At 41.7% G+C, this 14833-nt stretch overlaps 1 protein-coding gene across 7 annotated transcripts in view; it reads left to right on the top strand.

The window, feature by feature from the left end:
* Positions 1 to 14833, top strand: part of LOC110520419 (mannosyl-oligosaccharide 1,2-alpha-mannosidase IB) — a 113234-nt gene that overhangs the window by 15000 nt on the left and 83401 nt on the right. For all 7 annotated transcript variants that reach the window (XR_016494814.1, XM_021597729.3, XM_021597732.3 and 4 more), the window contains exon 4: positions 7050 to 7305. Coding sequence is in view for 6 of the 7 variants with exons in the window: in XM_021597729.3 (XP_021453404.3) it covers positions 7050 to 7305 (256 nt within the window). In the remaining variant the exon portion in view is untranslated. The remainder of the gene's footprint in view (positions 1 to 7049; positions 7306 to 14833) is intronic.

Raw genomic sequence — 14833 nt, 5'->3', positions numbered from 1 at the left:
CAGCCTCCCAAGATAAAAACTTCTCTTCCCCTGGCTGTATTTCTTATCCCTGAGAATGAGCTCTGATCTAAGCCTCATGGCTATTCTGAATAGTACCATGGTGAAGGCTGTCTCTGTGGGGAAGCTAAGGCAGTCTGCTGCTCTCCACAGTGAGTCATTCTGCCCGGAGTGCCTGGACCAAAAGCCTCGGGATAGGCAGCGAGTGCCAGGGAGCACCGGGGAATGAAGCATTCCTCTGAAAAAGGGTTTGATCCTTGTACCTTGTATGTAGCCACCGCGTCTGCGCCTATATTTTAGATGAGTGTGTGTCAGGGTTTTCATTTGGCAACATTTTTATTTACCGGACATTTGAGAAATTTAACAGCCCCATATGCATTGAGTCCGAAACCTGATTTAGTTCGTCAACCCACAGTGCTCAGAATGACAAATCACGTTTAGAATATGGTAATTCATATTAACATGCAACGATGTATGGTCCTTCTTACCAAATTCAGATGTGCACTTTGAACATGATAGAATAACTGTCCACATTTTACTTTTCCTCAGCTAAGAAGATAAGTAACGAACGTATAAATCACTAGTCTATGTCAATTTACTATGGTAGAAAAGTTTAGGCTACCTATTCTGTTCGTCATCTTGTCGAGAAAGAAATAGCCTATTCCAAACAGACTCTGGGACAGTTGTGGGACGATAGATCTGAAATTCATACAACCAGTACGCCTAGGCTACATACATGTATTATTATTTTTTAAGAGTCTGATGCAACAGGTGTTTAGCTTAAAATGCTGAGAAACTATTTATTAATGAGCGCAGCAATGTGCACAAGACTGTCGGCTATGGCAAATGTTCGTTCCATAATGCAATTAGCAAGAAAATGCCATTGTCAAAAGTGCACTGCATATGTTACCGGTTCCATGTGACGGAGATTACATTTCGAAAGAGATCTGATGGGCTACTTTGAAGCATGTTAAGACATACCTCGTATTAAACATAAAGGTTTCAAACAATTAAGTATATGTTTTCAAAATCCAAACTGCCTCCAGCTCATTGCACAGTGGTGTGACATGCTGACGAACCCGTCCTTCCATTGCCGTTTGATGCCATGTTCAAGTTAACTGGGGGGAGGGAACGAGCTCCGACCGGGAGAAATCGTTTTGAACGGTCATCTAACTCGGAATTCCAACTCGAACTCAGGCCTTTTATCTAGAGCTCCGACTTTCAGACCTGAAGATCGCTGACGTCATGATTTGACATCGAATTTTTCAGCGTTCCCAGTTGTCTTAAAAGCATCACAAGATGCTGCAGCCGCTCTTGCGCTGTCTGACAGAATTTCCATTTCAGGGCTCTTACCTGAATGCTGTACATGTGTGGTAAATAACGAATATACTGTACATGGGCCAATTAAATTTCCACTAAATTATGCAAGTGAACCTATAGACCAATAAACCTGACTAGTCATGTATTTCTATCGACTGGTATTTCCATCAATGAATAGGTAAACAAATTAATATTCTCCTGGAACCTGTGCCAATTTTATTTGACTAAAATCCTGTCTCCCTGTTTTACTATACTTCTGAGCACTAGAAGTCCTCACAAATAATAAAGCAAGGAAAATGCTAACTTTTTGCCGGTCATCACAAGGTAAATGGATATTTTAGGCTTAGCTTTTAGAGTTAGAATTAAGGTTAGGAACAATAGGCTTTTGAATGGGAATCAATTGGTCCTTACAAGTACAGTAAAACTTGTGTGAGAGAGAAAGGAGAAAGCAGCAGTAGGGTTAGGAGATGACAACATCTGAGATCAACAATAGTGGTTGTCTTAGGCCATCGTTAATGGATTCTCTGAAGCTGTGTAAAAAAAGCCACATCCTGGTATCCACAAATTGCACAGTGACAAAGACTGCCCTCTTTTTTTCCCCCAGCATTATTGGACAAATAGGTATTTACTATGGTTGGGAGGTATCTAGATTTCCATACCTTAATACTGTGCCTGTGCCATCCCGGAATATATACGGTATGACCGGTAGTGTAAACACGGGGCGCTATTTGTTTTTTCAAATGTAATAAAATCCCCAAAAACATCCCTCCTGAAATGCGAACAAGTACCAAGGACTTCTCATAGTGAAGGCTAGGTAAATGCTAATTTACTACTAGGACTAGGACAGACAACCCAGCTCATAAAGTTGTGCAAGTATCTCAAAACGCAGTTTGCAGCATGCACAAAACAAATATTAGGCAGCAGAAATCTTGTCTCTGCTGCTGTTACCAAGAAGCTTGATCTTGCTAGCTAGCGTTAGCCACTTTAATGACATTAGCAAGTTAGCAAAATCAAGCTGGGAAGATTTTATTTTGCGGAGCTTAGTTAACTTAATAGTTTATGTTAGTGGTAAAGTTCTTAAGTAAAAATATCTCAAACTACTTTAGTACTTTAAAGTATCTGTACTTTAGTTTTATTTGCCAACTTTTACTTCACTACATTCCTAAATAAAATAATGTACTTTTTACTCCACACATTTTCCCGACACCCAAAAGTACTCTTTACATTTTGAATGCTTAGCGGGACATAGAAATTGTCCAATTCACGCTCTTATCAAGAGAACATCCCTGGTCATCACTACTGCCTCTGATCTGGCAGACTCACTAAGCACATGCTTCGTTTGTAAATTATGTCTGTGTACCCTTGTCTATCCGTAAACATTTTGGATATATATCGACGGAATTAATCGAACAAAAGGACCGTTTGTGATGCAAAAAAATATTTTTGCTTTTGTTACTTAAATATTTCAAAACAAATCATTTTTGACTTCTACTCAAGTAGTATTTTCCTGGGTGACTTTTACTTGTGCCATTTTCTATTAAGGTGTATTTTACTTAAGTATGACAATTGGGTACTTTTTCCACATATGTTAGTACCAGTCAAGTTTGGACACACCTACTCGTTCAGTTGATTTCTTTTTACTTTTTTCTACATTGTAGAATAATAGTGAAGACATCAAAACTATGAAATAACACGTAGTAACCAAAAAAGTGTTAAACAAATAAAAATATATTTGAGATTCTTCAAAGTAGCCACCCTTCGCCTTGATGGCAGCTTTGCCCACTCTTGGCATTCTCTCTACCATCTTCACCTGGAATGCTTTTCCAACAGTTTTGAAGGAATTGTTGCTATGCTGTTGGCTGCTTTTCCTTCTCTCTGCAGTCCAGCTCATCCGAAACCGTTTCAATTTGGTTGAGGTCGGGGGATTGTGGAGACCAGGTCATCTGACGCAGCACTCCATCACTCTCCTTCTAGGTCAAATAGCTCTTTCACAGCCTGGAGGAGTGTTTTGGGTCATTGTCCTGTTGAAAAACAAATTATTTTCCCACTAAGCGCAAACCAGATGCGATGGTGTATAGCTGCACAATGCTGTGGTAGCCATGCTGGTTAAGTGTGCCTTGAATTCTAAATAAATCACTGACAGTGTCACCAGCAAAGCACCATCACACCACCACCTCCATGCTTCTGGGTCATCCGTTCACCTACTCTGCGTCTCACAAGACACGGCGGTCGGAACCAAAATTCTCAAATTTGGACTCATCAGACCAAAGGACAGATTTCCACCTGTCTAATGTCCATTGCCCGTGTTACTTGGCCCAAGCAAGTCTCTTATTATTGGTTTCCTTTTTAGTAGTGGTTTCTTTGCAACAATTCGACCATGAAGGCCTGATTTCACGCAGCCTCTGAACAGTTGATGTGTCTGTTACTTGAACTCTGAACCATTTATTTGGGCAGCAATCTGAGGTGCAGTAAACTCTAACTTATCCTCTGCAGCAGAGGTAACTCTGCGGCTTCCTTTTCTGTGGCGCTTCTCAGAGCCAGTTTCATCATAGCACTTGATGGTTTTTGCGACCACTTGAAGAAACGTTAAAAATTCTTGAAATGTTCATTATTGACTGACCTTCATGTTTAAAATTTATCGAACAAAAGGACCATTTATGATGTTTATGGGACATATTGGAGTGCCAACAGAAGATCTTCAAAGGTAAGGCATGAATTATATTGTTATTTCTGAGGTTTTTGTCACCCCTGGCGGGTTGAAATATGATTGTCATGGTATTTAGTGGGTTATAGAGCACAACTGGTCCTTGTTTGGAAACACACACACCAAAGCACGCAACAGGCTGACCAATACAAGCGTTGAAACATTGGTGGCCATCTGGGCAAATTTGAGGCTTTTTTAGCCTGACAACGAGCCTTCCTTAATTAACAAGGTTGGAAAGTGACGGAAGATGAGGCTGATGTTCAAGAGGTGGACATTGAGGAGGTCCAGGGAGAAGACATGGAAGCCTGAGAGGAAGACAACCAAAGCTTTAGTTTCTAGACTATCATTTTACAGATGCATGTTGGAAACGTTTCTGGGAGATGCGATGGATCATTCAATATTTCCTTTCTTTTGTTGTTCAGTGAAATCATCCCATGTGAAGAGTCAACTCATTTAATTAAAGTTCAATTTGAAACAATTTTTTTCTATTGGAAGGATTTAGTAATTTGCAATTATTTATCTATTTATGATAAGGTAAAATGTTCATGTTTCTGTCTCCATATGATATGGTAAATATATCCAATGCAAAAAACATTACATTTAAATTGTATTAATATTGGACATATTCCCGGTAATTCCGTTTTTTTTCCCCACGGAAACTTTCCTCTGAATATTCCCCAAAATGTGCAACCCTCCTGGGGACTAACAAACTACATAATAATGTGACAGATGAAATTAACTTAATGTTCTTTATATCCTAACATATTTCTCAAGTTCACTGCAGGTATTTACTTCAATGTTGCTACAAATATTCAAAGGTATAAAAAAAATTCTAATTAAAATAAAAATAGTTGACGGTATTGAAAAACCATCCCATGGCTTTTTCCAAATACCCCAGTGAACTATATACATCCGAAGCATAGTAGTAATTACATCGTGGTGCAGTCTTGACAATCTTTTCTCATAGACCGGCTGCAAGTGTTCTAGCATTACCATGGTTACACCCTGCTGCTTCCGTTTTGCCAGTCATTGTTTCCATGGTTAATATTATTTTCCGAGATATGGCAGTGTTCTGCCTTTTACCGTTGCTGATGATGGCTTTTGACACAGACAGACAGAGCACCAAATGTTCCTGTAACAATAGAATATGAGATGCCATTGGAAGAGGCTAATGAAAGCAGGAAGTGACTATGACGATGCACATGACTGCAGGCACTAATCAGGAAGGTGGATGCGATTTCTCTTAGTCTGCTGAAGGGAACAGGAACGTTAGCCGAGGCAGGCTTGATTGCTGGGGCCTGGGCTCATGTCTTCGTCATCATAATTGAGTCAGATGTTGACTCCGCCCATTAGCCCCGGGGCTGTATAGTAATGCCGTATTATTGGTGTTTCATGTTGTCATCCTGGCCTTTCCGTCTCACTAGGAGCCGTTATAGTAAGGTGTGGGTTGAAAACACCATCTCATTACACGCTGCTGTGCCCCACACACACGTAAACCTTCATGACCGCTAAGCGCTTCAGTCAGTCTGAACATTATAACCCACTAAATACCATATTTGAATGCATGTTTGCGAGGGCATACTTATCGATGCGTATGACTCCAGCCCTTCGGTGGGTTAGAAATGCCAGTACAGTGTGTCTATCCGGACTGAGTCAGTTCTAAACACACACAAACCTCATCACTGTGTAAACCCATTTCCTATCAGTTAGTATGGAGACCAACACGCACATCGACATAAATGTTCTGAAGCCCGGGTTAATGCTGTTATTTTGGCCCTGGGGTGTGGATAGGCCCACATCAGGGAACCGAATGGTTATGAAATAAAACGGAGGATCACTGTCTATGCTGGGAGCCAGTCCACTTTGAATGAATGAATGAAGGGTAATTCATCTAAAATGCCTGTCTGTCTTGGTGAGTTAATGTCGCTTCATGTTCAATCCCATGTCTGCATTAGCCGTGCAACATTTACGGGGATACGGCCTCTGCAGAAGTCAGGGCATTCATGCTTCTTGCGCTTTGGAAAGCTGTTGTGAAGGAAGATGTCAAGGAAGTGAGTGTGTTTATACAGGACCTCCCGCCCCCACCTACCGTCAACCAATCATGTCAATGCGGAGCTATACGGAGCCCTCTGCATTGTTAAAACATTTGGGGGGCGCATGGTGATGCGGTAAGGAGCTCAATTTGATCTCTGCATGCCTCTGGAGGCTCCACCATTGCATCATATCCTCCATATGGAGCCTCAGACCACTTTTTTGGATCAAGCATAAATAGGCTTCTAATGTTTTAATGACAGTGATGAAATGTCTCCTGTCTGCTACAGTAAGTGATCTGATCTCTGACCCCCCCCCCCCCTGTTGTGCAGCTCTCTATTCTCTGCCGGCCTGGGGGCTCATCATAGGTGAAGTGAGCCGTGATGGCGGATCTCATCAGAGCACGTCTCCGTATCCACCTGACCCCTTTTTTTGGCTGTGTTTCATCTCGCTCTCTCCTCTCAATTTCATGCTTTCTTTTCTTTTATCGCTGTACTGCTAGAGATGTTGGCTCTCTGTCTTCCTGTGCCTACAGCTCAGGCTGTACTGTGTGTTTTGTCTGTGTGGCAGTTGCTCTTATGCACTTTGACTCACGGCTGGCTTTTATATGTCCTGTTCTCTCCCTCTCTCTTACACACGCAAGTCCCCTGCTCTGTCAGGGTTTAGCCCTCCAGTTCACAGCCTGCATCTCCAGGGCCCTTACAGCTGAGAACTGGTGTTTTATAATTTCTAACATATCTAGTATATTATAGAACTGCAAGAGAAAAGGGATTAAGAGGACTGTTTTTTTTTTTGTCAAGGCTTTTGATTCCTTTGTATTTATTTTTCCACAGTAGGCTGAATATGGCCTTAGGGAATAAGCCTTGACATGTGGCCCAGATCTTTACTTTGTTATACAATGTTAAACCTATATGTAATATTTCAAGCTGTTTGGTTTGATGTCATTTACTTCCTGGTTGTGTTGTAACCTGTGAGCTGACTTCCTGTTTCTCTTTAGGGAGGAGGAGGAGAGCTTGCGGGATAAGATCCGAGCGGACCACGAGCGGGCGTTGCAGGAAGCCAAGGAGAAGTTGAGGAAGTCCCGGGACGAGCTGCGGGCTGAGATCCAGACTGAGAAGAGCAAGGTGCTGGAGGACCTGAAGAAGGAGGGGCCCAAGCCGTTACCACCGGTCCCCATGCCCAAGGTGGTGGGGGTCAACGATGGAGACCCCGGGGAGCCCGACATCAAGGAGAAACGAGACAAGATCAGAGAGGTGAGAGCGAGAAGGGTCTTGGGGTGGTAACTAAGAGTCTCTGCGACGTCGTTGTCTTTTACCTGCCCCTATTTTTCAGCGATCTGATCGTTCAGTTGCTATTTCTGAGGTGCTAAGTGGAGACAGTCAGAGCCAACCTGAGACCGCTTTCCTTTCCCCCATCCATCCATTCTCCGAGATAATTACCTTGTTTAATCCCTTTCTGAACACTTACTGCGGCACAGGGCCAGCCCATTCACTCTAAACCTGCCTTTGTCTTCCAACCTGCCTTTTGTTCCCACATAATTATCATTCAAAGTATGCTGCCATAAACTCCCAAATGAGGAGCGCTAATAGCTATACGGTGGCCACCCAATTGCTTTGTGACTGTGAGCACAAGTCATATCTCTATAGAACACGGGCCGACTGTCATCAACGATAATGTTTTAATCACGAGGATGGCTATTTGTGTCGCACTGTTGCAAAATGTTGTATTTTTTTACTTGCATGTTTTGCAGTCACGACTTGTTTAATAGAATGAAAATGAGGCACACCATCTGTCCAACCAATAACATCACTGTATACTGTACGTCCCTGCTCTGTTTACTTGGTAATGTAGCGAGCCACTAGCCAGGTCAGTGCCCTGTGATCACCAACAACCTATAGGGAGGACTTCAGAGACCTGGCCGTGTGGTGCCATGACAACAACTTCATTGTGAGCAAGACAAGGTAGCTGATTGTGGACTACAGGAAAAGGCGGGCCGAACAGGCCCCCATTAACATCGACTGGGCTGTAGTGGAGTGGGTTGAGAGTTTCATGTTCCTTGGTGTACACATCACCAATGAACTAACATGGTCCAAACACACCAAGACAGTCGTGAAGAGGGCACAACAACTCCTTTTCCCCCTCAGGAGACTGAAAAGATTTGGCATGGGTCCCCAGATCCTCAAAATGTTCTACAGCTGCACCATCGAGAGCATCCTTACTCGTTCCATCACCGCCTGGTATGGCAACTGCTCGGCATCTGACCGTATGGCGCTACAGAGGGTAGTGCAAACGGCCCAGTACATCACTCGGGCCAAGCTTCCTGACATCCAGGACCTATATAATAGGCATTGTCAGAGGAAAGCCCATAAAATTGTCAGACTCCAGTCACCCAAGTCATAGTCTGTTTTCTCTTCTACCGTACGGCAAACGGTACAGGAATGCCAAGTCTAGGACCAAAAGGCTCCTCAACAGCTTCTTACCCCCAAGCTGAACAATGAATAAAATGTCCACTGGATTATTTATTTTGTGTACAAGTTATCTTGATTAACCTGTACCCCCGCACATTGACCCTGTATATAGCCTCGTTATTGTTATCTTATTCTGTTACTTTTTTTATCATTTTTTACTTATTTTATTGGGTAAATATTTGAACACTTCTTGAACTGCACTGTTGGTTAAGGGTTTGTAAGTAACAGTTAGGTCTACACCTGTTGTATTTGGCGCATGTGACAGTTTGATGTAGATTTTTGATCTGTGGAGACACAGAGATCACTTATGGGTTCATGTAGCTACTCCTCAAAGTAGGTTGGCGATCATGCTGTCATGTCACTGGGGTACTGCAAAATTCTGGTAACGTTCCCAAAATTCCCTGGTTTTCCAGAAATTCTATTTGAATGATTCCTCGATTTCCTGCTTATTCCTCGTAATTCCAGAGATCTTCCAACCAGGATTTCTGGAGAACTGTCAACAGATTATTTTTTTCAACCCTATGTCACTCAGCCTGTCCCTAGATATCCAACCCTCTTCAAAGTTCTGTTTCCCACCATATACCAAATCGCCACCACCATATTCATATTTCCTATAGGGACCAGAGCTGACATGCTAGCCCTCCATTAGCTTGAAAAGAGCGCACTATTCCCCTCCACTTTGGTTATGAAAGGGCTGGTCATGCAGCCGTTATGCTTTTGTCATGAGGACGATGGAGGAGTCCTTTTGAGGGGAGGGGGGTTGTTATTTGATAGAGGAAAATAGTGGTCTTTGGTTGGTTAGGATTCTAGCATTGTGGTGTTTTTAGAAAAAATAGGAAAAGACGTGTTGTACTGCATTTATTAGAATTTGTTTGCGTGAATGATTTTGTTACCTACATTTCTTGACCATAAATGAAGAAAATGATCATAGTTGAGTGAGTGGCTATAATTTCTGCTTGTGTGTTGTAGAGCTCGACCGATTATGGGATTTTTGGATATATTTTTAGAACTATTCACCCTGATTACTGATATCTGCTGATGATAATTATAATAATATCTGGAATATAAAATAAAAATATCTTCTGTATGGATTGTGCTTAAAACAGCCCTACAAAAATACTCAAAGCAGATTTCTTAAATTTAACAAAACATTTAATGGATTTGGAAGCTGAGCATTTTTGATAATTGGTTAACTTATTTTTGACAAATGAGGGCATTGCTGTTTTCTTATGGTAATTTGGTTTATCCCAAAAGTAGATCACACCTGTACAGTTGTGAATGAAACATGATTTATGTAAGTGGATAATTAAATGATAACAGTAGGCAAAAACAACATTCAGATTGCGGAATAATTCAAAATGATTAGGCAAGCTTTGAATTTGTGAACTAAAAGGTTAGGAGCACCACATAAAATGTAGGAGCACCAGAAAGACTAGATTTTCGAATGGAAAAACTTACTCTAGCGAAAGGACGATAAACTGCACTGATTCCAGCAAAAATAAATTCCTAGACTGAAGACCGAGCTGCTTCATGCTAGCCAGCTAGACAACAACGACAGGACACATTTTCAATGTATTAATATTTAGCTACGTTTTCGTTGTTTGCAGGGCTGTAGCCACTGAAATATGGCCGTTGTCACTTGAAAGGAAAAACATATCACAAAATTTGCTGTTCTGCCTCTAGTGCCAAGTGTTGCCTCAGTGAACGGTCCTTGCTATGTGGGATCCTTAATGTCCCTACACCATTGAAGTAAGCATTTTAAAATGGTTATATTAAGGTTCGGCTTAGGTAAGGGTTATGGTTAGGGTAGGGGTTAAGTTTAGGATTTAGGGAGGTGTCCTAAGGATTCCAGATGGCACTAATCCTCAAGTACTCTCATACAGCTAGTTTGCTGAGCACTTGTCATGGAAATGGAGTGGCGTAAAGTGACAACCCATATATCAAAACGTAGCTGCGATGTCATGTTTTGAACCTGCTGTTATTTTTGTCTCTGAAAACATATGAGTAACTGGAGGAGTAACCTTCGCAAACAGCAAATATAACACCACATTTTGCAGGCTTCACTAAAGGGCTGTAATGTTAACGTTACCACAGAGTTGAAAGTGCTTAACAACACCCTACCATGGCACTTCATGTAACAGGACATGGACAGTTCACATTTTATTGAGCTGTCAAGCTTGTATATACTCAGCACTCGTAGAAACAGCACCGTAGTAACAGTTCACAGTAGTTAACTCTCCTCTCTGACTAGTGTAACTGCATTGGGTGATCGTGTCCAGTCTTGCTGTAGCATGCCAAGGCAAATAGGCTAGGGCCATGTAAAGAGCGCCCTCTTCAGCACAAATATTATCTGTCCTTTTCAGTGGATTAAACGGTGATACAGATAATTCCTGTAAACGGCTAATATCGGCCGAGCATATCGGTCAGCCAATAAATTGGTCGGGCTCTAGTGTTATTCCCCATGGAGCTGGGTACTGTGACTGTAAAGCCCAGATAAATCAATAGCTAAAGTAGGCCTTTAAAAAAAGGGTGGATCTAAATGCTGCCTGTACAGAGATGGATGGGCCCATAAAGATAGCACTTAGATGGAGATGTGGAATCTGCGTAGACCTGTTTCCTGAAGCATTCTGCCCTGTTCTGAAAGAACTCCCTGGGTTTACCATCGTGCTGTGTTTGGTCAGGACGTGTCGCTTTATTCATTTGTTCGTTTTGAGACCCGTTACTAAGCACTTCCCCGCAACAAACATTGTGGGTGCTGCTTGCTATTTCTCAAAGTTTGTGTGAAAGCGAAACTAATCTATGTTTTTGCGTTTCATGAGGATTGAGCTCAGTCGGAACTTGTGGCTAGCATGACAGCGGTGAGTGATGGCGTGTGGGAATAACAGTGGCTGACAGCATATCATCTGTTGCTGATCTTCAAGAGAACTGCACAAAAAATATCAGGTAAACCGCGAAGCACACAGGCATCTCCCACTCACGCAGCTGCCAAACTGAGCAGAGACAGCTGCTAAGTGGAGAGCGCACTGAACCGAGAGCGCAGTTGCACTTGGCCAAATCAATTCCAGTAATGAAATAATTACACGTTGCGACCCACCATTAACAGGTTGCGACACACACTTTAAGAAAGGCTGCTGTAGACCATCCAAATAACGTGTTACCCAACGTTCCTATAGATTGTTGAGAGCCATTATTTTGTTAACACTAATACAGTATATGCATTATGTTGATTCCTGCTATGAAAGTATCTGCCTGTTTCACTGCTGGCTCTCACTCCCTCTAACCGCTGTGTGCATAGAGGAGGGAGAGATGCATTCTGAAAAGCACAAGCATATGACCGTTCTATTTGTCACCTCTTAATATTGAGTTCATGGCACCAATTGTGTAGTACGGTTTTGATGCACCTGTGGAGCATGCCTTTTGCAGTGAATAGGCCTACATAAAGTATGGGTAACATTGATGGGGGTAGGGGCCACAAAAAAGTTTAACTTATCATGAGGGGCCACAGTGGCTCGTGGGGTCTGCGTATCCACATCCATAATCACACATGCAGTCAGAGCTGGCCATAGCCAATTGGGGGCCCTAAATTAAATTGAGGATTTTAACCCACCCCCCCCCCCCCCCCCAGCTGTGTGTGTGTTAGGTTCTAATTCTCTTTGGTCTTGGCCATAGTGGAGTTTGGAGTGTGACTGTTTGAGGTTGTGGACAGGTGTCTTTCATACTGATAACAAGTTCAAACAGGTGCCATTAATACAGGTAACGAATGGAGGACAGAGGAGCCTCTTAAAGAAGAGGTCTGTGAGAGCCAGAAATCTTGCTTGTTTGTAGGTGACCAAATACTTATTTTTTTACCATCATTTGAAATAAATTCATTAGAAATCCTACAATGTGATTTTCAGGATTTTTTTTTCTAATTTTGTCTGTCATAGTTGAAGTGTACAAGTGTACCTATGATAAATTACAGGCCACTTTTTAAGTGGGAGAACGTGCACAATTGGTGGCTGACTATATACTTTTTTGCCCCACTGTATATATCAAAAAAATGTAATAGTTTTTTAAAAGTGTAATTTCCTTTAATTGTACACATGCCCATGGAACATAGAGAAATGTTGCATTTTTTAAAATAAGTTTGCTGCAATTCTACACATTTTGCCATGAAGATTTGGAAATGGTATAACTCATTTAATTACATTTTGCAATGGGCCAGAGAGGGAAATGTGCAGTTTCACAATTCATTTCCTGCAGTTCTAAACATTTTGTTCAATGGAGGAGAAAAATGTTTGTGCAGTTTTATATGATCTCTGATGAACAATGGGGACGATTATTTGACCATGGCTACTACAAGTTTAGTCTAGCAGCCAGCTATCTTAACAATCTATAAAATGTAAGCTTACATGGACGGGCTAATTAAGTGACACTGACTGACCTAACAAGAGAAACTGCTGATGTACAACCACATTTCAAAATTGCGCCTTGTGTATTTTACTACTCTAACTCAAAAATAAGTTGGGGGGGGGGGGGGGGGCAGGGTTTGATCCGAGGGCCTACAAAAGGGTCCAGGCCACTAGTTGCCTACCCCTCGTCTACATAAAGTAGCCTAGGCCTAGCGCTGAAATATTTTTGTAGGACATCTGCCATGTAGGCTAGTTAGCAGTCTAGTTAAGTGTTGCGTTTCCAGGTGGTGAATAATATAGGCCAATATGCACAAAGATTCTCTGAAGAGCCAAAAAGAAGTCTGATTAATTATAGATCCTATTTTGACATGTTGCACATCCAAATATCTTATGCATTTCCTGGAAATGTTATTTGAAATAGCTTAGACCAACTTTTTAAATCATAGGCTACCATCTCAGTTGTCTTGCTTGGCACTTTTTTTTTGTCTACAGCACTGCCGCTAATGGGAAGTAACTGTCAATTTAAAAAAAAATGTTTGTCTTTGTATTTATCTAGAAAAATAGTTACATTTAATGCGTTATGACTTTTTGCCTGTGTCCATGAATATCACACGTCTCTTCTAGGGCATCGTAAAGCTCTCTGAAGCCTCCTTCCAGCATGGCCATCTGCCATACACTCATTCTAACACTGTGTAACGACACTTATTTCTCATAGGGTTTACATCCAAAGCTATAGTCTAGTTCAACTGATATGTATCTGTTTTTAAGGATGAACCTTCCTCTTCACCATTTGATACTATTTGTGAAACTGCGAAATAAGTATCTAGAGAGTAAATGAGAAAATAAGATCCATTGGCCACAGCACTATGCTATAGGCCCCTTTCCACATCTAACACGACTCATCTCAGAGAGCCAATCTAGGTTTCTGCTCTGTGTGATACACACTGTCGTAAGCTATGCCCATCCAATACAGCCCTATATCCCCGAAAGTGAAACTACTCGGTGACCATGATTCATGAGAATTTAGACCTCTATATATTATGTATAGATGTCGTGGATCTATATTTCAACAGTATCCTCTCTGCTAGAATACACCTCTGTATATGTATGAGTTGGTAAGTAGGGCTGGCCGTATAATCATGTAACTGACAGTTATAGATGACTACCATCATGAAAACTTATTTACATTTTTTTTTTAAATATATTTTTTAAATAACATCAATACATTGATGGAGGGGGGACGAACAGCTGAATAAAGGTGGGCTGGCCGGGCATTCTTGCTTTTGAGTCCGATTCTCCTGTAACATAGACTGTTCTTTGTTTGTTTTCCCAAATTCAAGCGGTTATTACGGTGGCAGTGGTCGCTTGACCGCCACTGCCCTATTGGTAAGTGTGGATGTGTTTGGCAACATGATTCCATGACTTTTTTGCTGTCGTTTAGCACTTCTCTTAAATGGAAAGATGGTGAAAAGGAATGTGGTGAAAAGACATGTCTGTATTCCAGGCAAACCACAGCAGCTAAATGCTAAGTATAGGCCTAACGAGTAGCATGGTGATGGGCCGATGAGTGTGACGGAGAAACTTGAAGAGGACAAGACAGACCCACAATGCCACTCGCCTCAGGACTGTTGCCACAGTAGCTCATATCAGTGTTGTCTCTGGTGTTTGAACTATGCACCGATATGACATTTATGGCCGATACCGATAATTTCCTTGCAAAAAAACAACCCGATATGGAAAGATGGAAAGAAGATACCATTTTAGCAGCCTTTTTAAGCATTCTAGTACAGTTAAATAGTTGAAACACACACACACTGCCAAAAAGTTATTTTGTTGGTGTTTACGTATGTCCCCATTACCAGTAAAACATTTCTTTCACTTACTTGTTGTGCTATTTTGTTCATTTGTTCAACCAGGATTTA

The sequence above is a fragment of the Oncorhynchus mykiss genome, chromosome 3, assembly GCF_057628025.1.
Source record: "Oncorhynchus mykiss isolate SJ-2025 chromosome 3, ASM5762802v1, whole genome shotgun sequence".
NCBI lineage: Eukaryota > Metazoa > Chordata > Actinopteri > Salmoniformes > Salmonidae > Oncorhynchus > Oncorhynchus mykiss.
Note: the sequence above shows the minus strand (reverse complement) of the source record. Positions and strands in the feature narration are given on the sequence as shown.